The sequence below is a fragment of the Amyelois transitella genome, chromosome 30, assembly GCF_032362555.1.
Source record: "Amyelois transitella isolate CPQ chromosome 30, ilAmyTran1.1, whole genome shotgun sequence".
Classification (NCBI taxonomy): Eukaryota; Metazoa; Arthropoda; class Insecta; order Lepidoptera; family Pyralidae; genus Amyelois; species Amyelois transitella.
In genome coordinates this window covers 785,291-810,381 of record NC_083533.1, presented here as the reverse complement: position 1 = coordinate 810,381, position 25,091 = coordinate 785,291, and the positions used below count along the sequence as shown (strand labels likewise).

At 37.1% G+C, this 25,091-nt stretch overlaps 2 protein-coding genes across 2 annotated transcripts; one reads left to right on the top strand and one right to left on the bottom strand.

Annotated features, from left to right (window-relative positions):
• The first annotated feature begins 3,882 nt into the window (after positions 1–3,882).
• Positions 3,883–6,350, top strand: LOC132903782 (uncharacterized). The gene is made up of 2 exons (XM_060952846.1): positions 3,883–3,904; positions 5,605–6,350. The coding sequence occupies exons 1-2, from the start codon at positions 3,883–3,885 to the stop codon at positions 6,348–6,350; spliced, it is 768 nt and encodes a 255-aa protein (XP_060808829.1).
• Positions 6,351–9,486: 3,136 nt separating this feature from the next.
• Positions 9,487–19,902, bottom strand: LOC106142976 (uncharacterized). Its single transcript, XM_060952887.1, has 4 exons — positions 19,686–19,902; positions 17,758–17,887; positions 12,506–16,303; positions 9,487–12,357 (listed from the first exon to the last, which is right to left on the bottom strand). The coding sequence occupies exons 2-4, from the start codon at positions 17,869–17,871 to the stop codon at positions 11,509–11,511; spliced, it is 4,761 nt and encodes a 1,586-aa protein (XP_060808870.1). The 5' UTR covers positions 17,872–17,887; positions 19,686–19,902; the 3' UTR covers positions 9,487–11,508.
• Positions 19,903–25,091: the final 5,189 nt, after the last annotated feature.

Sequence of the window (25,091 nt, the reverse complement as noted above, 5' to 3'; positions counted from 1 at the left end):
TCATGCAAAACCCTTGCACACGATTCTTAAGTACAGAATTACACTGACGGAAATGAGAACATAGAATATATTCCTATCGTTTCTACTGTTACTGGTGGTAAAAAAAATATAACCTATTTAAAACATAACGCATTGACAGATAGTTCGCTTGTCATTGGCGGCACACAATGGGTCATAAAATGAACACTCTCGCTATTTGATGGCCAATTTTAACTTGCTAAATTGCAGTAGCTCACACTTAAGCAATACTTTGGCTATAACTTCCGGAAGGTGAAGGTCATTGTATATGTCAAGATGAAGTTCTCTGTCAGACCCAATGGTTGACTGGTAGATAATACTTCTAGCATTAAGTTTAAAAAAGAATAAGACGGAGACCACTCCATCTCTTTCCCATGGATGTCTTAAAAGACGACTAAGAGATAGGCTTACAAACTTGGGATCCTTTTCTTTGGCGATGGGCTAGCAACCTGTCGCTATTTGGATCTCAATTCTATCATTAAGCCAAATAGCTGAGCGTGGCCTATCAGTCTTTTCAAGACTGGTGGCTCTGTCTCCCTCACAAGGGATATAGACGTGACCATATGTATGTATGTATTAAGTCCACCAATTGTGCTATACAATAAAGTTAAAATACATAAATTTTGGTTGGTTGTTTCACTTAATTGTTATTGTTTTACGAGTATTGTCAAAAACAATGACAAATTTTGTAAAAGACTGCGAGGAATGAGAGGGAATTGTCCAAAAGATACCGGAAACCTGGTTTCATCTACTTAGTACATTGTGAATAAGGGAGGACATTTAAAGAAGGTAAAATTACCGCGAAGTTTAATAGGTAACCAGTTAAGTTTACAAAAATAATAAGAAAAATGGTCAAATTTGCGAAATTAATTACATTTGAAAGAGATTTACATTTTATCATAGAAACTTTGCATTCCTTTTTAGGCGATGGGCTGGCAACCTGTCACTATTTGAATCTCGATTCTATTACTCGTATTAAGCCTATAGCTGAACGTGGCCTATCAGTCTTTTCAAGACTGTTTAGCTCTGCCAATCCTGCAAGAGATACAGCTGTGATTATGTTATCATATCAGTATGTCATCATTTTTGCTATGAAAAATGTCCTAATTTTTAATTTATTTAATACCAAGATGGCCGCTTCCCGCCGAAACCTTCACAAATACCACATTATTACAATATTTATTTAAAGTTACATCTAAAATTTGGTGTTCTTCTTTTCATTTATAGTTAATTCTTTTCATTATCCTAACTAAAAATAAATTTAGCCTAATTTAAACTTATTTACAACATTCACTAATTATTTTTTTATAGAACTTCCATCAAAATACATGTCGGGATTCCAATTTAATTATTAATTTAGAACTATCATTATTAGCTTTAATATTGATCAGGCAGTATACGTTTGTGCTAGAAAAATAATTACTTACTTACATACTTATAACATTGTATCGTGCTTAACTAGACTCAAGTTTTCATACAAAAACGCATTTCGCTTTCATTTGCAAATGAATAAAGAATTTGATTTCTATGAGATTTGGCCAATGTCGAAATAAATCACATAAATGTAATCTTATGATTGGTTGTTGCAATATTTAGTAAATTGTTTACTGTAAGTTATTAATTGTTAGACTTAGGTAGGTACATACCTTTCGAGATTTCTCTAATTTGGCAAAATATAATTTAAATTACGATATTAAATTTGGAGTTGAAGCGAAAATACTTACTTTGAATGAAATCTTCCAAACTTTTAAAATTGTTTTAAAATAAAGATGACATGAGGCTACAAGTGGCTCATGAGATTTTATTGCTATCAAAAGTCAAAGTCTGCGTTTAACCCTCATATACGTCAAAAATGGTAACTCTTAATTGAGATATAGTGATGCATTCGACAATCAGCATTATTGCACTAAAATTAGAGCAGGGTCGTTTCACGAAATTTGACAAGGCATATATCTTATCATCCTTCCCACTCTCACTTTGAAATTAATAAAAGTGCAAGAAAGATTGAGAAATAAGACATTAATGATTTCACTGACATTGACAAGGCTTCGTCCTGCATAAGGGTCAAATCTATCTCTGTACCAAATTTTATCAAAATCGGTTCGGTGGTTTAGGCGTGAATGCCTATCAGAGTTACTTTTGCTTGTGTAATATTTTTACGGAACGGAAAAATCTATACTCTGTGGTTAAACTCTGAGAGGAAATATATTAACATATGATTTGGTAATATATATATGTATGTATATACTTACAATTCAGTGCTGATATCCGGCGTAAAAAAATGAGATATCCTTATTGAGTAACTCTTATGTACGTAATGTGAAACAATAAAAATTAATAAACTTTTTTACACTAATACATAAAAATTTACACCTTACTAAATATACTATTAACGTGAATTTATTTTAAATTACATTAAATATACTTATGTCGGATCTTATTCTTCATTAAAAATTAACAAAGATACCAATTTACTGTGCAATTTTTTTAAATATTTTTTTACCTATTTGACGAACGAAATTATCATCATTCGGCCGACTTAAGAGGGAGACGCCATTTTATATTAACTTTGTAGAAGTCGAAAGCATCTTAAACTGTTTTCCTCCTCCCATCCTAATCACATTCTGTTGACAGAACGTTAAAAGATGATAAATCCTGTCACCAAATCGCCTAATTAATTATTAGTTAATAATTATAATTAACTAGTTATACCTATAAATATTTACAATCAGTTTATTGACTACCTATTGATATTATACACAATTAATAAAACAATTGTTATTATAAAACATTTTGGAGAAAAAAATGCCGATGGATACACAGATTTAAAAAACATTATCTATCCACAGATAAACACACACAATAATGATAAAAAAAATACTTTAACAACTACAAAATGGTTTAAAAACCTATTTTTAATTTTTAAAAAAAGGGGACATTTTTTTTTAAAGTTTAACACATGCAACTTTTTGTATAATGCTCGTTTGAAAACTAATAGATTATGATGGAGATGGCACATAATTTGGATCTAAATAAATAAAAATAAAAATAGAAAAAGGATATAAATAAATAAATAAACCTTTAGCGAAAGCCTGTACGGAGTAGTGGAACTGTTTCTGCCTCTAAGTCACGAGATTGTGGGGTCGATAATCGTTATACCCAATCAGGTCATGATGAAAAATTATCTTACTGATAGACCTGGGATTTGGACGTTTGAATTAGTATCGTTGGGATAGTATCCCATCCCATAACATAAACTGGCCTAGGTTGTCCTGGGTCTTGGATGTTTATCTATATAATTACTTACTTAATATAAAAGTACTAGCTGTCCCGGTAAACGTTGTTTTGCCATTTAAATACTTTCTAGTTAAAAAATGTTGTCATGAAAAATAGACGTTGGCCGATTCTCAGACCTACTCAATATGCTCACAAAATTTCATGTGAATCGGTCAAGCCGTTTCGGAGGAGCACGGGAATGAATATTGTGACGTGAATGAAGAGTTATGAATGTGGATGAAACGGAAGATGTATGCGGATCGGGAAAGAGCCATTATATAATGAACATACATACAAATAATCACGTGTAACCCTTGCGCGGTAGACAGAGCCAACAGTCTTGAAATGACAGTTTTAGCTGCTTGGCTTAATGATAGAATTGAGATTCAAATAGTGACAGGTTGCTAGCCCATCGCCTTAAATAAGAATCACAAGTTAATAAGCCTATCCCTTAGTCGCCTTTAACGACATCCATGATATAATGTATATGTACATTTATATCTCTGTCACACTAATCGTTGCCGGAATACATTGAAAGCCATTGAAAAATATTGTGTTAACTATTTAGCATCTTTTGGTTTAGCGAAAATGTTAATTAAATGCGTCAAACGTTAGTTTTGTAAATAGCCATCAAGGAAAAATATAAAACTTATAGTTTCTGCTCGCCGTTTTGCTCGCGGGCATTGTCGTTTATGGCCACTCCCACGGGAAACGTGCATTTTTCCCAGGAGAATACCTACATTGGAATATGACAACTTTGTAGGTACTTTTTAGTATTTTCTATGTACGAATTTGTATTACCACACTAAATTATAAAAATATTTGTATTTTTGTTCGTTTGTAACCAATAAACTCAAAAACTACAACACAGATACAGAAATAGACGTTCAGCAGTAACATACATATACGCTACTTGTTACAGAGCTAATAATGTACAGTGACATACACAGAAATATCACATCTTTATCCGTTACGGGGTAGATAGAGCCGATAGTACCGAAAAGACCGAAAGGCCACGTTCAGCTGTATGGCTTAATGATAAAGTTGAGATTTAACTTGTGAAAAGTGTATAGCTACCAGGAACCAAGTTCCCGCGTTTTTTTTTTAAATATAACCTGTCTACGTAAGTGCTAATTGATTTCATAGACGCTGATAATATCCTACGTGACGGTATAATAACTAGTCACTAATGACAGCTAATACGTAATAGTGATTCCCAGTACTTAAGAATAAGACCGATCTATTATTTCTCAAGAATATAAAGCGATTAAGGGAATAAGCACATTCATCTAATGCTAGATTCGGTGCTGGTTTGGTAGCAAAAAAAAATCGGCCAAGAGCGAGTCGGACTCGCGCACGAAGAGTTATGTCATCACGTTTGTTACTATTTTTTTAATATTCACGTTTATAACTGTAAATAAAAACGACAAAAAAAAATTACGTTTTTTGTATGGGAGCCCCCCTATAATAATAACTTTATTGTTATTTAATTATTTATTTTTTAAAGGTATAACTGTGTAAATTTTTTTTTATTGAGGAAAAATATACCTGTATTGTATGTAGACTTAATATTAGAAATTTTAAGTGTTTGTCGAAAAAGCGGCAACGGAAATACATATTTTTTTAATATTTCAGCTTTCTAGCTATCACGGTTTATGAGACACAGTCTGGTGACAGACAGACAGGCAGCGGAGGCTTAGGAATAGGGTCTCTTTTTAACCTTTTAAGTTCGGAACCCTAAAAATGGTAGATAGCCAGCTGCTTCTCCCGCACAGATTGTAAAAGTACTATTGTTGTGACACTTGGCGCTGTCCACACCATAAGGGAGTAAAGACGTGAACTCTTACGAACTAGGAGTATTTTATAGCATTATTTATGGCCTTAATCTTTGCTTATTAAATGTGTAAGGCGCTGTAGCGGGTATTATAAAATTTGTACTATTGTTAATATTTAAAGATTTTTAATATTTGTAAATTATTTAGTATTTTAGTTTCTGCTGAGTCCGGCCCCTAGATACGGTCCTGTCCTTAATGGAATATCTAGCGCCCGGCATTTTTGAAATCGCGGATTCTATGAAGTTCGTTGCGTTTTTGTTTCTTGTCACATTTTTTCATTCAATATATTTTAAGTTAGTTTTTTGTTAAAATAGCAACCAATATATGTTATTTTTATAAATCGTATTTTTCTCTACATTATTCCCAAGTTGCTATATACCCCGACGTGATATCAGGAAACTCGCGCAGGAGGCAATGGTAAACTGGGAAATGTAGTCCAGGTATCGAAATTGTCGCCCACATCGCATCACTACAGACAGAGGCCGGCAGTTTGAGAGCAAGCTCTTCAAAACCCTGAGTGCTATCCTTGGAGCTGAGCACCGGCCCACCACAGCATACCATCCTGCCTGCAATGGACTCGTGGAGCGTCTTCACCGCCAGCTGAAAGCGTCCATCAAATGTCATGCAACTTCAAACTGGACCGAGGTTCTTCCCTTGGTGCTGTTGGGTATCCGCAGCGCCTGGAAAGAAGATATCCACGCTTCAGCAGCTGATCTTGTTTACGGCGAGCCCCTACGCTTACCTGGCGAGTTCCTTGCCCCAACGTCATCCGACATCATCGACTACACCGACTTCGTGGCACGACTTCGTCTTCATATGGCAAAACTGTCACCACAGCCTACTAGTCGACATGGCGACAAACCATTCTACATTCCGAAAGCTTTAGAGACTGCTGATTACGTCTTTCTGAGACAAGATGGTTACCGACATCCACTAGAGTCACCATACACTGGACCACACAAGGTGCTGGAACGCGGTACGAAGACATTTCGGATTGCAGTCCACGGCCACAATACAACTGTAACTATAAATCGTTTGAAACCAGCTTACGTTGCTCAAAAGGGAGAAGCAGATGTCGCTTTGAAGACCGCTATCACTCCACCCCTGGTAGCTAAGATGCCATCACCTGTGACAGCAGAGAAGCCTACACCACCACCTCAACAAGTCAGACAAACTAGATCTGGACGCCGAGTACACTTTCCCAAGCACTATCGACCTTAGCGTAGCATCGGTCTCAGCAGGGGGGTAGTGTAGCGGGTATTATAAAATTTGTACTATTGTTAATATTTAAAGATTTTTAATATTTGTAAATTATTTAGTATTTTAGTTTCTGCTGAGTCCGGCCCCTAGATACGGTCCTGTCCTTAATGGAATATCTAGCGCCCGGCATTTTTGAAATTGCGGATTCTATGAAGTTCGTTGCGTTTTTGTTTCTTGTCACATTTTTTCATTCAATATATTTTAAGTTAGTTTTTTGTTAAAATAGCAACCAATATATGTTATTTTTATAAATCGTATTTTTCTCTACATTATTCCCAAGTTGCTATAGCGCATTGTTAAATCATAACCATAATTTTTTTCTCTTTGATTCAAATACCCATGGTATGTAATTAATAAATTTGATAATAATGCACATTATCACATCTCTTTCCCGGAAAGGTAGGCAGAAACTACTTTCCACATGCGAGGACCCCTGCAAACTTTTGTTGTCACTTCATCCACGTTCAAACAAGTTTTAGAATCAAGATTTAGGAATAATATAATCTTGACCTTACCTTTCATCAATAGCAATAAAGATATTGTGTCATCTTTGAGTTAGTATATATTTGAGATCATAGCTCCAAAACAGATGAACCTAACTTAAAAATGCATTACTGTTCTCTCCAATGGTCAGTGGTAAATTCGTATTGATAATTCTATGATGATGCCTAAAAAGTGGGGGCTCAAAATATTCCTTACGGGGTATATAGAGTCCAGTCTAAAAAACTGAATAGCTTAAAATAAAGAATATGGAGAATATGTAATTTCGGGATTTACCTACGTCAACAACTGTATTTTACGTGGTAAAAAACAGCTTTTAATTTAGGTAACCTAGGACCGCTCAAACTTTTCCATTTGTTTTACCTGTGGAGTTTTTAGGTTTCCTTTCACAATTCTCGCGATTCCTTTTGCACATTGCCCTTGGAGGATTCTGACAAAAAATAATTAATCTGTGACCTCGGGAGTTTCCATCTTGTATGAGTATGTTTTTATCAGTTAGTTTTGGCGGTAAAAATCTATAACCTTGTTCAAAAATCGTCTAGCTTAAGAAGACACTGAGTTATCGCTAAAAAGGCAACGGGTGTGGTGGTTCGATGTACATAACATTACACCTGTTCCCCACAAGGGTAGGCAGATATCAAGGGATTCCAATTGCTAAGATCCTTAGTAGATTCCTGTTCTTTCTTCGTGATATATACTTTTTATACAGTCTCATGCGCATATCAGATTGTTTCATGCTAGCTCATTGGTTTGTGGTCATAATTGACCATACTCCGGAAACTCAGATTTGATGACTTTGATTATAAGCGTTCGGGACTATGACATATTTTTACTGATTGTAGTATGAACTATTTTAATGATGACATACTTTTTGGCGGGAATCGTCTGATGAAACGATCAACCCGTCAGCGCTGGCTGTATAGCAAATTGTTTACAGCCAGCATTACGCTGAGCTATACCTAAATATTTTTAAACTAGTACATATTCATGTTCTATTTCATTTTTGTAATGACGTTTTTTTTTTTTAATTTTACTTATCAGCTGATCGACCTACGCCATTTTTTAGCGTTTTTACTGAGACCAAGGAATAACGCTATAGCTGCAACTGCAAGTTCAGAGGAAGATACCAGAAAACGCAGGTAGATTTTTGTTTTACTGAGATTCACTTGAATAACTTTTTTTACTAGTGATGTTTCTTTGAAATTTGCATTCATTATACCATGTAGTACAATTGGTCTAGTCTTGTAGTGTTGGTTATCTAACCCGTAAGGTAAAGACATAGGTACTTAAATATGTATGTACATTCTCCATGGACATTATAACCGAAAAAATAAACGCGTGATTATGGCCATTTGAACATAGCTACAACATGTACACAACCAACATTACTGTTGATCATCACATGTTTACACAACTCATATATCTGCGCGTGAGTTTGCTCACGTGGTGATCGTTAGCGAATTAAAAATCAAATAATCACTAAGAATAGGAGTGCGATTTCTATTTTAGTGTCCGTTGTATTTATATTTTAATCTCTTCATATATTAACTAATCTTGTCCTAACTGCAAATATTGTACAGGCTGTACAGTGTCAACATTTCACTAAGTACTCAATACTTCACATTAGATTTATATTCAGTTCGCATTAGGTCATCAAGAGCGCCGCGTGTACTCATTAAAAAAATCATATATCCCCTCCAAAATAGCGTAATGTTTTAATTTTTCTGATAGCACAGAGTTTTCTGATTTTTTGTCAATCTGTTTGTGCAAATATTATTCAAATTGCAGTTTTTTTTACTTTCAGCCGAAAGAAAATGAGAATATTTCTATGAATTAGAACAAATTAATAAAAATCGGTATGAGCAGCCTATGGATGTTAAGAAAATTATAAAACGGTGCAAAGTTAAGCGAATGAATATAAATATAAGAGAGCATACTTAATACTCTGTGGATTTCACTTTATGGAAATAAAGATTTGATTAACAAAAAAACGCAAAAGTTACCGTACCTACCTGATTATTTATGACTAGCAATTGTGGTAAACATTGTTTTTGCCCTCTTTGTGGCTAAAGGCGCTAAAATAATAATAGATTCCGCTAGCCCAAAAATAAACATTGATAAATCTAAAAAAAATACGAAATCTTTTACTGACGATGTCCATATACATAAATAATGAAGTGAAAGGTTTAAGAAATAGGGGAAGACCGAAAAAGAGATGAAAGAAGATATGGACGGCGTAAAGGATAGTACGAGGAGAAAGGGAGTGACCAGTGAGATGGCGAGTGACAGAAGTAATTGGAAATAACTAACATACTGTGCCGACCCCGCGTAGAAAGTGGGAAAAAGTAACGACGAAGAAGTCCATATACCAAGTGGAAAACATAAGAAGTGGGATTTGGCCGACACAGGCATGTTAATAAGTAGGTATTGTTCTACATACAAATGACGAATCTTTGCGCATTGGCAGTGTTCCTGTATCAGAACGACAGGTCCCGGGTTCGATTCCCGGTCGGTCATGATGAAAAAGATCTTTTTTTGGAATGGCCTGGTGGATGATAATCGTTCAAAAATATTTTTTATAAAATAATGGATCATGTACTGTGGTTACTACCCCATTTTTAGGATACCAACGTAATGATTTTATATTTTGTAACTCACTTAAGGGTTAGCTTTATAAAAGGTAATATTTAAAATTAAAATAACAAAAGTAAACATTAAACCACCAGTACGGTTAAATAATTTAAAAAAAACATGGTGAATCCAAAATCGTCTATAAATATTTGTTAATAAATATTTACCCAAACGTCAAAGGATACAGTATTAAATTTAATCAATGTCGATTTTAAAATACCAAAATTTATCTACCTACATTTAAAACACAAAACTTTTAAAATATTTTATACAGATCAATAACAAAACGATAAAAATAAAATATGTATAATTAAATATTGAAATTTATGTTTGAAGACAAAACAGAACTATATATATATTTCAGCGTAAGCCGTATCGCCAGCGAGCGAGCGAAGAAACACTTTTGCACCAATATATCAAAAGCAATAAGGGCCGCGAGTGCACTAAAAGCGGGTCGGGAATAATGCAGTTCGGACGCGGGCCCGCACCAAGTTGTCTTACGAAAAAAAAACCTTTGAACTCGTCACATGTACATTTAAAACGAGCGCTCGAACTGCTCTGACGCCACGCTTTGGTAATGTAAAGACTTTGAAGATTACTGATTATAAACCACGTTGCATTATACTATTTATAAATATATAAATAATACAGGTATTATTATTATGTATAACGCACCTTTATGTTATCTTATCACATGATTCGAAACGTCCGTGTTTGAAATTCTATAGCTCACTGGCCGCTTAGAAAAAAGGACATTTTTAATAAAAAAAAGAAATGACGATCGTTTTTTGTTAATTTTCACAACAATGATTTCCTAAGAAGCAATAATATAAGATTTTTTTTATGTTTTATAATATACGGTAGTTTTCTTTATATTTACCAAAACAATATTTTGTTTTACATCCCGGCTTAGTTAAGTTACGCGCGCATTTAATACCTGTATTATTTATAAACTTTGAAGACTGTTGTATTATGATTGGCGCGGGACCGCTTTCAGACTGCGCTGCTTTTGATGTGCCCCGGCCAATATGGCCGATCACTTCACCAGCTGACGGTACATTCTACACCTTATAGTGATGTTAATTTAAAAAAATTGTCAATAATTCAATATAAATGTACATTTACCTATACAAAACTTTCTACACAAGATTTTATACACAATAAATTAACTATTCTATTTAAAATATACACTAAAATCTTCGAATTTTATATATATATAAAAAAAAATTTGCATACATTTATTTTATAGTTAACTTCGCTCTTTGTCTTAATAAATAATATACATATATATATATGTCATCATCGTCCTGATGTTTGTCCCATCGGTCCACTTACAACCATGATCCAGGACTGCTTATCAGGTTATTACATGGAGTGACTGCCAACTGGCCTAATTACCCACAGAAATCGAATAATTTGAACAACAGAAATGCCATATCGTACTTATTATGACATTGTATTGTCATTTTCCAATGTCACATTCACCAGTACTTACCACTTCTGCGATCTTAAAATATTGCGAATTCTATTCTGTTATTCTATCCTAACCCATAGATCATAGTTGTGGTAGACAGTCCCTATAATCTATAAAGAAAATTCTATAAAAAAAGTGGAGACATTCAAGGCGACTTAAAAGCACTTTCCACAACTATGACCCTAGATGGGGTAGGTTCTCCTAGAGGCAGGTTTCATGTAAATATCTGATACTAATTTCCAGACTAGGTCACAAGGTCACACACACTTAAGCTCACACAGGTTTAGGAGGTCACAAAAAACATATTAACGTTATGGAACAAGCTTCCGAGTGTGTTGTCACTATTTATCTGTTCATCGCTTCAACAATTATCAAGACAAATTATATATGAATTCCTGAATCACGGTCGGAAGCAGACCTTTCCCAGATAGAATGCAACGGATACAAACGTCAAGAAGATGACGATGTCATAAAATTAAACTAAGACCAATCTTACACTCTTCCAACTTACAGCTATAACTTTGGGAGACATATCTGCTCGAACAAACACAACACTTTATGTATCAACTCGTACTGTTCCGAATTCTGAACCATGCCGCCGCGGTTCAGACGCATGTTACACACTATCCCGAGAACGTCAACTTTGTGTTCGTTCGTCAACTGTTTTATACCATTCAATATAGCTATGAGACAGCCCGTTCGACCGATCCCAGCTGAACAGTGTATTATTGTTGCTGGACTATGTTGCTCTACGGAGAAGTCTAAAGGCGTGGACACATTAACGCTCACTTCACACGGCAAAACTCTAGTCTCTAACGGTGGAAACACGAATTTGGAGTCCGCTCTCGGACTGTCACATTTACACTGTTCCTCGTCCACTTCACACGAATCACTGAAGTTCAACTTCTTGTCAGCCAACACGTCTAAACTCAGATTCAACAACGCGTTCACATCTTTTGGACACTTGTGATCGGCCCAATTGTGGAACCAGTAATGGTGTACCGTGATCGATTTTAGTTTCTGATACTTCACATCCAATTTCCTTATCGTATAACCAGGTTTCTTGACCATACCGCAGTTCGTTATACTGAAAGTGCTTCTTTCCTCTGCGGTGACATCTATTTCGTCCGGATTAGGGAAAGTCACTTCCTCGTTCAGGTCCAACGGGAAGTACTTTTCGCATTTCTGCCGGTTCTTCTCAATGAAATTGGTAAGCATTACCACTTTTTGGACTGATGGGGGCGAGGCCTCCTCGATCTGGCAAGAGATGGAGTTCTGGTAGACCATCAGCCAGAAGTCGTAGATGGTGTTCTGTAGCGGCCCCTGGGTCGCTATGTAGCTGTTTTTGGAGTACTCGTGACCCTGGAAAATGAGAAAAGTTCACTTCAATATTCAAGTAATGACAAATTAATTAAAACACAGACTTGCAAAGTTTCGTCGTGTTGACGTGAAAGACGAACAAACAAACATACTTTCACATTTATAACATTAGTAAGTGTGTATAACTCACCTTTATAAAATTGGCATTGATGTACCCCTCACCACCGCCATCTTTCAATATAAATCTCGAATGTTCGTTCGGCAGTATCGTCTTATATCTATTCTTTGGGTGGGAGCCAGACACTATAGGTTTCTCCTGAAAATTCGTGGGCATATCCCAAAACTCCTGATGGAGGTTTCTCAGCAACATCTTTTGGTACTCTGAACACGGTTGGCTCACGACCGGGTCTGGTATGACCATCTGCGGGTTCTCAGACGCCAAGTCTTCCACACGCCCCGAACAACAATGCTTGCCTTCCGATGAACTATGGCATTTGACTGTCGAATAACCGTTCTGGAAAACGTTGTTCAAATCGCGCAATTGCTGCCTTGAAAGCACACTAGAGGCGTTCTGCAGATGCTGCATATTCGCCAAGTACATTCGGAAGTCTTCCGATGTGCTCTGAGGGCTGAGAGGTTTCGTCGTTATGTTCCTGATGAAACCCTGCTGAAAACCACCCTCGTCTTGGCGACCGAACGCGTAAATCATCTCGTTCTCCTGATCACCGCCCACGTAAGTTAAATTTTGAGGATATTCTTGATCTGGGTACGAAGCCGACCAGAGATTGTCGTGGGACCCGAAACCAACTTTCTCTGATGACATTTTTAACCTATTTTTGTAAGATTTCGGAATTAAATTCTCAGTACTCAAAGATTTTCTGTGTTTGTCCCTGTGAGGGAGATCGTTCAAGTTAGCTTTGATCAGACTCTCGTCGATCTCCAAATCCCTTGGCTCCTGAGGTTGGATATTTAGAGTCAATGATGTGTTTGAGCTGCGTCTTTCCAAAATACCTTTTTTAGGTTCTCCTGGAGGATTATCAATACTATGATTGCTATTATATCTACTTAAATTACATGTCGATCCATTCAGATTGTAGTTTGATATACTCAAACCTCTATTGACAGATAATTGCGGATTTGAAGTGTTGATGTTTAAAGTAAGCGACGTGTTTGAACTTCTCCGCTCTAACAAACCCTTTTTCAAAGGTTTAGCCTCTTTGTTCAAAGAAGTATTGCTCGAATGTCGACTTAAGTTGGTCGAATGTATGTTTAATGTCAAACTATTGTTGGAACCTCGTCTTTGGAGTAAACAGTTCTTGGAAACCTCACCGAGACTAGCGTTAGACGTGCAAATGACTCGAGTGGATGGCGTCAAGTGATCTGTGATCAATGAGGTGTTAGAGTCTCGTCTTTCCAATGATAATTTCTTCAGTCTATTGTCTGAGTTCAGACTGAAGTTAGATATGCTTGTGCGGACCGTAGCTAAGTTGTGACAAGACGCGCCTGAGCTGTTCAAAGAACAGTTTGAACTTTGTAAGCTATGCGTGCTCAACATAAGGCTTTGATTTGAATTCCTTCTGTGCAACTTTTTACTTAATTTTTCATCTTCAGCGCTAGGTTCGAAGTCATCCGACGGCACGCCTTCGGGCAATGTCTTCAAATTAGTACTGGACACGCTCAAACTCTGTTTATAATTCAGCAAGTTCGACCCCAAAGTTTGACCAGGTTCGTAATACCTATTGTCGGCACCAGATATGTTAATTTCTGGTCTTTCTGTAAAATCCGCCATGTTCTCATCGAACGAACCCATTGTACGGGAGCCCATTCGCGACGTGCCAGGCTGGTAAAGCATTAGACTAGCATGGTTCTCCCTAAGGAAGATACCACTATCCTGGCCTTTCATAAACAATCTGCGCTGTTCTGCATTTGACAACATGAAATTGTACCCAACTTTCCCGCCACTAAAATCATGCTTCATACTCTTCTGCGCTAAAATACGTTTCAATTGCCGCTTTGGCGTGTTAGGTACAGATACAGAATTCTGTGGTACTTCTAAAGTCTTCTTTTGGGGCAAGGATAAATTGACAGACTCTGATGAATCTAACGATGTGGCTTTTACTTTCAAAGTCGGAGTTTTCACCTTCTTCTCCTCAGCGTCCGTGTATAACTTTTCGAATTCCAACAACTCCTTCTCCAGTTCACTGTCTCGTTTCGTCAAATCTATCGTTAAGTTTCTCAGGTTCTTCCCTTTTCGTTTCGTTTGCATTTCGGCCGCTGTGGTGGCGCCTTCCTCTGACGTCACAGTTATTTCGAACTCTTTCGGCGAAAATCTCGGCATGTCTATAAACGACTGCGTGTCAGAACTCTGTCTGAGACATTTTTTATGTTTCACATCCAGAGGCGATTTTAATTCCTCTTCTTTGTCTTTCATTTCATCAGCAAACTCGAACGACGCGAGTTCGCTTACGGGGGTTTTAGGGTGCCTTTCCAGACTGTCGCATGACGTGCTGACATCTTGGTTTTTGTAAGCTTCGTTCATCTGATCTTTCATTTGTTTCGCAATAGGTAGACCCAGATTATGTTCAATAATTTTCGCGTTATCCGAGTCTAGAGATATCGATTTTAATCGTTGCCTCCTAGCGTGTGCCGAACTTGGATGTGTCGAAGTGATTTCTTCTTTTTCTTCGACGTCTACTTGCAAACTGTCGAGTTTGGCGCAACAGTCTACCACGTCAGTATCTATCACCTCCACTTTATCATCGCACTCCTTGTTATCATCACATTTCGTTATATTCAATTCGATATTTTTATAATTCGTATCGCAACTATTGTGTCTCCTGTATTTCTTCGCTTCCTTATCGGCGGGCGGCGTGAATCTTTCTTTTTCAATGGAATTTCTTCCGCTATATTTCTTCGGCTTCGGCGACACTCTGCATGCATTTTCTTCGAGGTGAACTTGATCGAATGTAAAATAATTTTCTTTATTACAACTATGAATTTTTGGACTGGCTTTAGCGCTTAGTATTCTAGGAGAACTGGGCTTTTCTGATAAACCATTCCTGTTCAAATGATCCCCTAATGTCCTCGGCGATTGGGGAATTTCCGCACATTCCCGTGGGGTTTCTGGGAAGAATTTCGGCGACCTAACGCTGTCGTAATATACCGATTTGGGCGACGGCTCTGAAAAGAACGCCGGTGATACCACTTCGGGCGGAGTGAAGAATCTGGGACTGCTCATGCAATCGGCTAGTATTTTAGGGGAAAAATCGAATTTTGGTGCAGAGGACTTTTCTTTTGCCGAACTGCATTCTATTATCCTCGGCGAATTCTGCATTTCCAGCCTCTCTTGTTGTCCTTCCAAATTCGGGCTCTCCGACACGCTGCACATATTCAGCCGCGTGCTGACAGATCTGAAGCGTCTCAAATTGCTCGGCGACTCCTGTCTCCGCTCCATCTCCTTCGGCGAGGTCATCTCCTCCGTGTCGCCCTCCAGTTTTTTAACTACTTCCTCGTCAAACCCGAAAACTTCACCCTTGTCTGCCGACTTGGCGCTGCCCAAGAACGGGCTCTTGTCGTCTTTCTCCAGTGACGGAGACCTCGTTGCGCTAAATTTCTTAGCTCGCGTCTCCCTGTTCAGATCTGCTCCCAATTCGGAGTCGACGATTTGAACGAGCGGTCGCGGGATTGTGGTAGAATACTTGCAGTCCAAAGGTCGCCGCGGGAGCCACTCGGGGAGCGGTAGTTTAGGTATACCTCGGAATTCTGAGGGCCCAGGAGCCTGAGAATAGGAGTTACCGGGCTCGTGGCTAGGATCAGTGTCTGGGGGTGGAATAGTGTTTTGTACGATCACAATTTGCGGGGGTTCCTGCGTGTCGGGGTCGGGCGGGGCTCGCGTGAGCAGCGCGCGGAGCGGGGGCGGGGGCGCGGGCGGCGGGGGCACCGCCACGCGCCGCGGCGGCGCCGCGGGGGCGAACCGCACTACGTGCACCTGTAACCGGAGATAGAAAATGTTACACTACATCGCTGTTTCTATGCTGCAAACAATGACTGATCTCTTATCTATTTATTATCATACATTTTACCTACTTTGTTAGGAAAATTATCATTCTACTTTTTAATATTAGTTCAATCATAGCACCAAGAAATCTATAAGTAAATACATACATTTAATTATATTCTTTTCAAGACTGTGGGCACTGTCTACCCAGCAAGGGCTATAGACGTGATCATATGACGTGACGTGGCCACGTTAAGCTGTGACACAACTGAGTTTCACACAGTGACAGACAGCTAGCCCGTCGCAAAAAAAACCTATTCCAAGTCAATTTGTATATTATTTATCTACCCTCTTTTTACCACTCAAATCACTCTAGAAAATGAAACATAGATACAAAAACTTTTTTAAAAAAATAAAAAAAAAAAAAAAACTTGCAAAACAAAACAAAAATGCTTTTAATCTGCGCTGCCTCTTTGATTATGAATTTTCCTTTTTATTTTGGTTGACTGGAAAAAATCTTGATTGGAATGAGTCCGCCATTGTACATACAGTAGAATCCGTTTAGTACGACTTCGCATATAACAACCAACCGTTTTTAGCGACGCAACTATAGACATATGTTTGGTTTCGTATCGAGCCACTATGAAAGTACATTCGTTTATTACGACTCCGCTTATAACGACCGACCGCTTTTAACGACGGAATTCAACGCACATTGTCCGGTTATAACGACGTGCGTCGACGTGTTTACAAACAAATCTAAGTTATAGGTACATAATAGAAGCTATCCCCGCCCCGCGCACCTGCCTAGCCCATGCATCGCGGACTGTCTGTTTTGTTTATGTTACATTTCCTAATTTGCGGGTGACAAGTGAGTGCGCGTACTAAAATGGCTAAGCGAAAAAGTTTCTCTATTGAAGAAAAAAGTTTTATTTTACAACGTTTTTACAATTGCATAATGCAGTCCGTACTTCTTACTATAAAAATAAAAAACAAAAACAATCAAAAATTACCGACTTTTTGCAGTAGGTGTTGCGTTGTTTTAAATTACTTATTGATTAATCTCATTTCTTTTCCTTCTTAGTACACTTCTGTACCGTATATGTATGCATATTATTATATGTGAAATAAATAAATATTTTTAATTCAATGTTTTTTTTTTGTCTGTTAGTCACCTTAATACGTATTAATACGTATGTACATAAATTTTGTATATGATTATTAAAAAAAAAATGATTGTTTAGTACGACTTCCGGTTATTACGACGTAATATCACTGGTCCCTTGACCGTCGTTATAACCGGATTCCACTGTATATCCAATGACTGTTTTATTTTTGTTATATTTATTTTTATGTGCAATAAAGAGTTTACAAACAAACAAACAAACAAACAAACAAAAATCTCGAACGGCGACAAAACACCTTAGATCTGAACTACTAGTGACCTGGTGCGGAGGCGGTACGGGCGCCCGCTTGGCGCGGCGGCAGCGCGCCACCAGCAGCAGCAGCAACAGCGCCGCCAGCGCGCCGCACACCAGCCCCGCCACTGCCGCGCACATGCCCCCGTGATCACATCTGTACAACCGTGAGCACTGTGAGCCTTTATAGAGAAAAAAACTAGCTGTTCTCCCCGAGTTCGTCCGTTATTTTGGGCATCGTTGACGGATGAATAATTTCCCCCCCGTTTTTGTTTTCACATATTCTATTATTTGTTTGTAGCGTGATGTTATTTAGCCTAAAGCCTGCCTCTATAAATGGTCTATTCAAAGCAAAAAGAATTACTCAATTCGAACCAGTACTTCCTGAGATTAGTGCGTTCAAACAAACAAACAAATATCAGATAAATATCCAAGGTCATCGGGATAAGATTCGGGCGGCGATTCAGCGATGGATACTAAGTCATATTTTTTTGGTTTCACAACATTGTTTGATGTCAAATTAATTATTTCAAACTTAAGTTTAGTGCCACTTCCATAGTGGCAGTGCAGAATGGGCAGAAACAAACTGCACTGCAACATATGCTTCCATAATGTCAACCTAACAATGATCTAAACTAAGAATTAGAAATAGACAAAAGAGAAGGGGAGGAGAGATAATACATTGTTATGATAAATTTGTTTAGTTCAATAAATTTCAATAATGCAAAGAAATATAATAAATAAGTAATGAAAATAATAAATTCTAAGTCTAAAATTTAAATAAAATTGGTGTACAGTGTACCTACCTACCGAATTTTATTTCTACAGACCTACTACATTCTTCATGAGGTTCCTGCGCCAAGCTCAAGCCAGATGTTTCTGTTATTAAGGTAGTCATAAGTGTCAGAAACTATATAATATAAATATATAAATGATAAGTTTCTCCCAAACTACTTTCTTTACAATTACTCTGAAAGTAGTAGGTACATTCTTTAAATACTCTTTAAAAGAAGGTAGGTAATTCACGCAGTCCATTTTCAGAGAACCTCATGTAAGTGAATAATGCGTGTAACAAAATCTATTTGACGAATTTTGTAGAAAAATAGTTTTTAGGTTGAATATGTTTATAGTTATAATTATATTTAAGTGATTTGATGTCAATTAGTGATACCTTGTGTCCAATTTTGAAAAATAAAAACAATAAAAAAAATACATATGGATATAGAATACTTTTTATCCCAGAATGTCTACAGGAATGGAGAATGCTAGTTGAAAAATAAATTTGACTGGTTAATGGAATAAATATTATAAAAAAAAATATTAGGAAGGTATTAATATCTTGTTTTTACCTACATAAATTAATTATGTTAAGGGTGTTGTGTACATTAATATTTAAGTTATTATTAATTTTAAATATATATCAGAGGTGAAGTTTTTTAACAGTCATTTGCAATGTCTAACATTGATTTTGAGAGGGAAGTTCTAAAGACTATATTATTGAACTATGGCAAAAACACTCAAATTTTCGCGCATATTAAAATTAGTATCGTCACATCCTCCTGCTAAGTTTAGTGACGATTGATAAACACATTTCAATGATGAACTGTCGCAGACGTAAGTACTCAGACTGGTCTATTTCTGGGACTTACACATCTTGTCAACATCAGAGGGAGGTCGAAGCCCAACGTGTGTTTTCCTTCTCTAATTACTCGGATTTCCTCACTAACGTGTCAATGAACAGTCGAAAAGGCCATCCAACTACGTTTTCAAGACAAACAATATGAATTTCAAGGTTTATTATCGAGCAATAGTTTTAGAAAAACAACATCATATTCCCTACGTAATTGCATGAAATTGCAGTTTCAAGTTTGCCTCGTAGTTAAAAGATGACGTGAGCGGGCCGTTTATAGATCTGAGTTGCTGATAACAGAGGAATATTGGGCGAAATTACTTACTGTGCATTTAAATACTGTTGAGGGAACTCCTAGGCCTACGGTTTCCACCATTTATGCGATATCCAAAATCCACAGACCACAACACAAATATAACCCCTGTAATGATTCACAGACACCAATGAATCACTATTTAATTCGTTTTCGATGAAATATTAAGCGTTTTCTTCGTAAGCAGTCACCTTACAAGTTTTGACGTTACGTACGACGGCCATTTTTCTTTTCAAGACAACAAAAGAGAAAATGTTGCCAGTATTATATTTTCAAATTCCCTATCACAATTTAAAATTATATTGAGTAGAATTTGGTAAAATTTTATTTATTTGTTACCAATGAAAAAGTAAAGCAACAAAACAATCTAGCCGAAATTACACAATACAATGACAATGAGTGTCCTGCAAACGTCATGAACAAAAACATATCATCACAACAATAACATCCATAATTAAATCGCGATTCTAGAACGATTAAAACGACTCTTTGTTTCAAACCTTATTTCGCAATGTTAGCTCACTATTTATCTTGACTACGTCATTCCTGCATTATTATCACCGCGATTTGTTGCAGAATCCCAGCTCTCCCAAACAGGGTAGTGCCCATTCAGCCCCTTTAGGGCATGCGCAATGGAGCTGCTAACTAGGGCACTAGGACGACTGCCCCGACCCTTGCTAGGTCACAATACACACTCACAGGTCGGCTATCTGGGTCGCAGGGCTGTAGCATTGTATGCACGTCATTCATTGAAGAGTGATAATTTATTGAACTCGCCCAACATCGATCTAACCTGAATACTACGAGTTTTCTAGGTATTGGTAAATTGGAGCCTAGGACAGGTGGATGAAATTAGAATTTATTTTGAAATTTTAATTCCATGCTAGGCTGGTAGGTAGCGAAGAAAGCAGTATGTGCCACACAGATTCTACATATGTGGTGCTTTTTCTCCATGCAGATTTGAAAAAGTCAGGCAAGACAGCTTATAAACTTGGGATTCTTATAACGGGGCGACTGGCTGGTAATTGTCGATATCTGAATCTCAATTCCATAATTAAGCCATCCAGCTGAACAGGGCATTCGAATCTTTTCGAAATTATTGGTTTTTCTACCCCGTGAATTTACGTAATCTGAATCTCTGAATCTCAATCCTATCATTGACCCATCCGACTCTGTCAACCCCGCCGTAAGGGATAAAGACGTTGGTATTATCGAAATTGTAAGGTCGTCATAGACACCGAACTTATCACAGTGGCGCGATATGTACCTACCTAATGTCGATTAAAATTTTAGTGACGTCATAACAATGACTCTTAAATAAAACAAATTATTACTGGTCATTGGTCAATAGGTATGACGTCATCAACCATTGTGAAATAGTGACGAATGTATGGTGAAATAATTGCTACACGCATTGCGGACACTACTTTGTGACGTTATGCCTTTAGTCTTCAAAGAGTGTAGGTTTTAAAGGCATGATAATAAACATTGATGTAATAATCGCCGTGTGGTTCCCGGCACCAATAGGAAAATGAATAAGACCCCACTCCATTTCCTTCCCATGGATGTCGTAAAAGGCGACTAAGGGATAGCCTTATAAACTTGGGATTCTTCTTTCAGGCGACGGTCGACGACCTGTCATTATTTGAATCTCAATTGTATCATTAAGCCAAATAGCTGAACGTGGCCATTCAGTCTTTTCGAGACTGTTGGCTATAATCTACCCCGCCAAGGATATAAACGTGATTATATATGTGTATGTACATATATGCCGGCTGCATTATTCCCACGCAGAAATCTATTAAGAGAAAGGCTTGTAAACTTAAGAGGTTGCTAACCCATCGATTGAATAGAAAAATGGCAAGTTTATAAGCACATTCCTCAGCCGCCTTCTACGACATCCATGGGAACGAGACGGAGTGGTCCTATTTTTATACTGTGGTAGCGGTACTATACCTATTGGTGCCGGCACACACTAGGTATGTTTCTCTTCCCTATCAGACCTACATGGTGACAGTTTATTGCAATTGTATAACAAAACCAAATATAAATTATCTATACTTATATTATAAAGCTGAAGAGTTTGTTTGTCATCACGCTGCAATTATAAGGAGCAAAGAAATAATGGAATATATGAAAAAAACGGGGAAAATTATTCACCCTTAAGGGCTACAATGATGTCCAAAATAACTATTCCACGCGGACAAAGTCGTATTTATGACTAGCTGTGCTCACGACTTTGTCTTTTTCACATTTTCCATTATTTCTTTGCTCCTTATAGTTGCAACATGATGTTATATAGCCTAAAGCCTTCCTCGATAAATGATCTATTCAACGCACAAAAGAATTTTTCAATTCAAACCAGTAAAAAACCGTAAAATAAAACGAAGCTTAAGCGTAAAAAGTTATATATTTCTTCATAAACCTACTTAACATTTTGATCACTTGAAACTATAGCTAAATATTGCATGATTAAAAAAAAATACGATCGAATTTTTAAAAACCTCCTCCCATTTTCAGTCGGTTAAAAGCTGTTTTTCAATCAATATCACTATCACTACATAGTATAAAACAAAGTCGCTATTTCAGTCTGTTTGTCTGTATGCTTAAATCTTTAAAATTACGCAACGGAATTTGATGCGGTTTTTTGTAACAGGTAGAGTGATTCAAGAGGAAGGTTTTTATGTATAATTGTTTCCGAATTTTGCACCCGTGCGAAGCCGGGGCGGGTCGCTAGTATAGTATAAAGCAGTCGCTTCCCGTGTCTGTTTGTGTGTATGCTTAAATCTTTAAAACTATATTTTAGATTTTGATGCAGTTTTTAAATAGAGTGATACAAGATGAAGGTTTATATATTCGAAGCCGTATTAGATAATTTAAACACTGATTCTATTCAAATATCGAGTCGCGTATCTTCTCCATGTGAAACGAACCTTATTCCTTTTACATATTTTGCAGTGAAGTGTTAACCCATTAGAGGCCAAATAAAAACGCACATGTTAATTTTTAATTTTTCTTTATTTATTCATGAAAGAGGAGTACAAAAACAAATAAATCTGCTCGAAAATGAAAAAAAAACATTTTTTCAGGAAATTACAGGGGTGTACCCAAATTGGCACAGTGGCCACCTAAGAGTGAAAATCAGCGAAACACGATTTTTCTATACAGAGTGTTTTCTTGCATTTTTTGCACCCCCAACGGCTTCTATTATGACAAACAACACACCGTACACGTTTCACAAGTTTTTCAGGGACGTGGTTCTTACCATCTAATTGTAACCCATCAATATTTGATGACGAAGGACGAGTGTTTTGTTTCTGAATTGAATGCCTGAGGTAGTATCTGGCTATGTTTCGCCTAAACAACAATTGGTCCATGGGATCTTCTTTAGCAAGGACATGTAGACGCCATGCGTTTGCTATGGTCATGTCAATCATGTAGGTAAATAGAACCCACCACCATTTCTTGCCATGAATCCCAATCCTATAGAGTGATATCGACTGGTCTAATTCATCCACTCCACCCATGCCTTTATTGTAATTTTGAAAGAGATGTGGAATCGTCACCTCAGCCTTCTCCTTTTTTTCTGGACACCATCTCTTTACAAGTCCTAAAGGCTCATATGAGTCGTAATTGGTAGCCATTGTGCAAATACTGTTATCTTTCCAGCGGACCAAAAGAATTTCATTATTTTTATCAAACCTGTAGTCATATACTGCTCGTGATTTTTTCATCATTTCCTTTACAGACGATAATGGGCATTTTTTGGTACGATTTTCTCTCACAGTTCCAGTGGCCCGAAATCCTGACTGACGTAAGTCATAGAGTAGATCACAGCTGGTAAAAAAATTATCAAAAAATACTTTATGATTTGCAGCATTCGTCGTCAATTTATTGAGTAGCAATTTTACTACTCTTGTACCAAGTGGCTCAGTGGTCGGCGTGGTAGACTTTCCACAGTAAATATCAAAGCTATAACAATATCCTGAAGAACTTGCAGCAACCCAATTCTTGTAACCAAACCGAACAGGTTTGCCTCGAATAAATTGCTTGGCTGGATGATGGCCATAGTACCGAATCATTGATTCGTCGATTGAAATAAACTCGTGAAAAATACCCCACTGGTTATATTTTTTCATGAGTACTTCGGACAATTTTCGGACCTTGAACATTTTATCAGAAGTAGTCGAAGCATCATTATTGTCTACCAAATGCAAGTTTCGTTTGATTTCTCTAAATCTATTTCTTGACATCGCTTTTGACACGACTTCTACGCCAACATCTTCATCCAAAGACCAATACATGTGTTCTCGAGGTAACTTATGGTAACCTGAAAGAATGAGTATTCCAAAAAATATCCTTAGCTCTTCAGTTGTGACACAAAAGTTGTGTCTATTATTTTGGCTCGCATAAAGATTGCTAAAGTGTACAATCATCTCAAATACTTCATCATCAAAAAGCTTTTCAAAAATTTGAACAGGAGTCAAATCTTTTAGTTGCTCTTTCACATGGTTCTCACAGAGTAACCGTTCCTCAGTTTCTTCGTATTGAGTAGAATAGTTAGGAGCACACTTTCGCCAAATTGGAATATTCAAGGCTTGACGACGAGATGGTACAGTGTTTCTGGATTGCTCTGCATGTGATGTACTACCTGTGTCTTTACGTGCTTTTTTTGCAGCCAAAGGCTCATCATCACTACTGTCACCAGAGTCTGAAAGACTACCAATATTGTGAACAAATACTTCAATGTTACCAGGAACGTCATTTGGTAAGCTCGACGGCATCAAATCTTCGTCGAAACCCTCTTCTTCATCAGTAACAATACTTGGATCTGGAGGAATAATGGCTAGGTCATACTCCAAACCGTCATCACTATCCTCTATTATGTCATGAATGGCATCCTCAAGTCCTCTGTAGTTATTACTGGCGCTAAAAGTCTGTTTTCGACTCATCTTGAAGTCCTGAAATGAATATTCAATTATTGCACACTTGTAGCCACTGTACCAAAATTGGCACACCAATATTTACTTGACCGTATAATTGCATACATAAGATAAAAGTTACTAAATTTACATATAAACGTTTGTCCAATATCTTATTTTATAATAACTAAAACCACTATCACGATATCGTACATCGACCTGTCGTATAAGTAAATAATATGCACTTACCTCGATGCTTCTATAAATAGATATTTTTAATTTATGAAAACAATATCACTTTTGATGTTTTATGCTTTTATTTAATTTTTTACCATAAGCGCACTCTTTTGCCTTCACAACTACGCAACAGAACATACACTGGTGTCAACACTTTTTTTATCTACCCTCAAAAAATAAGTGTTCCCAAATTGGCACGGTGGTCAAGAATGGGTTAAACAAATAAACAAAAAATACTTAAATTTTATATATACAACCA

Bases quoted from the DNA above. Each gene is read 5' to 3' on its own strand.
- LOC132903782 (XM_060952846.1), top strand. From the start codon at position 3,883: ATGTTAATTAAATGCGTCAAAC. The intron at 3,905-5,604 runs GTTAGTTTTGTA...GCATCACTACAG, and splicing joins GTTAATTAAATGCGTCAAAC to ACAGAGGCCGGCAGTTTGAG.
- LOC106142976 (XM_060952887.1), bottom strand. From the start codon at position 17,871: ATGTGCGCGGCAGTGGCGGGGCTGGTGTGCGGCGCGCTGGCGGCGCTG. The intron at 16,304-17,757 runs GTCACTAGTAGT...CTCCGGTTACAG, and splicing joins CCGTACCGCCTCCGCACCAG to GTGCACGTAGTGCGGTTCGC. The intron at 12,358-12,505 runs GTGAGTTATACA...CTCATTTTCCAG, and splicing joins TCAATGCCAATTTTATAAAG to GGTCACGAGTACTCCAAAAA.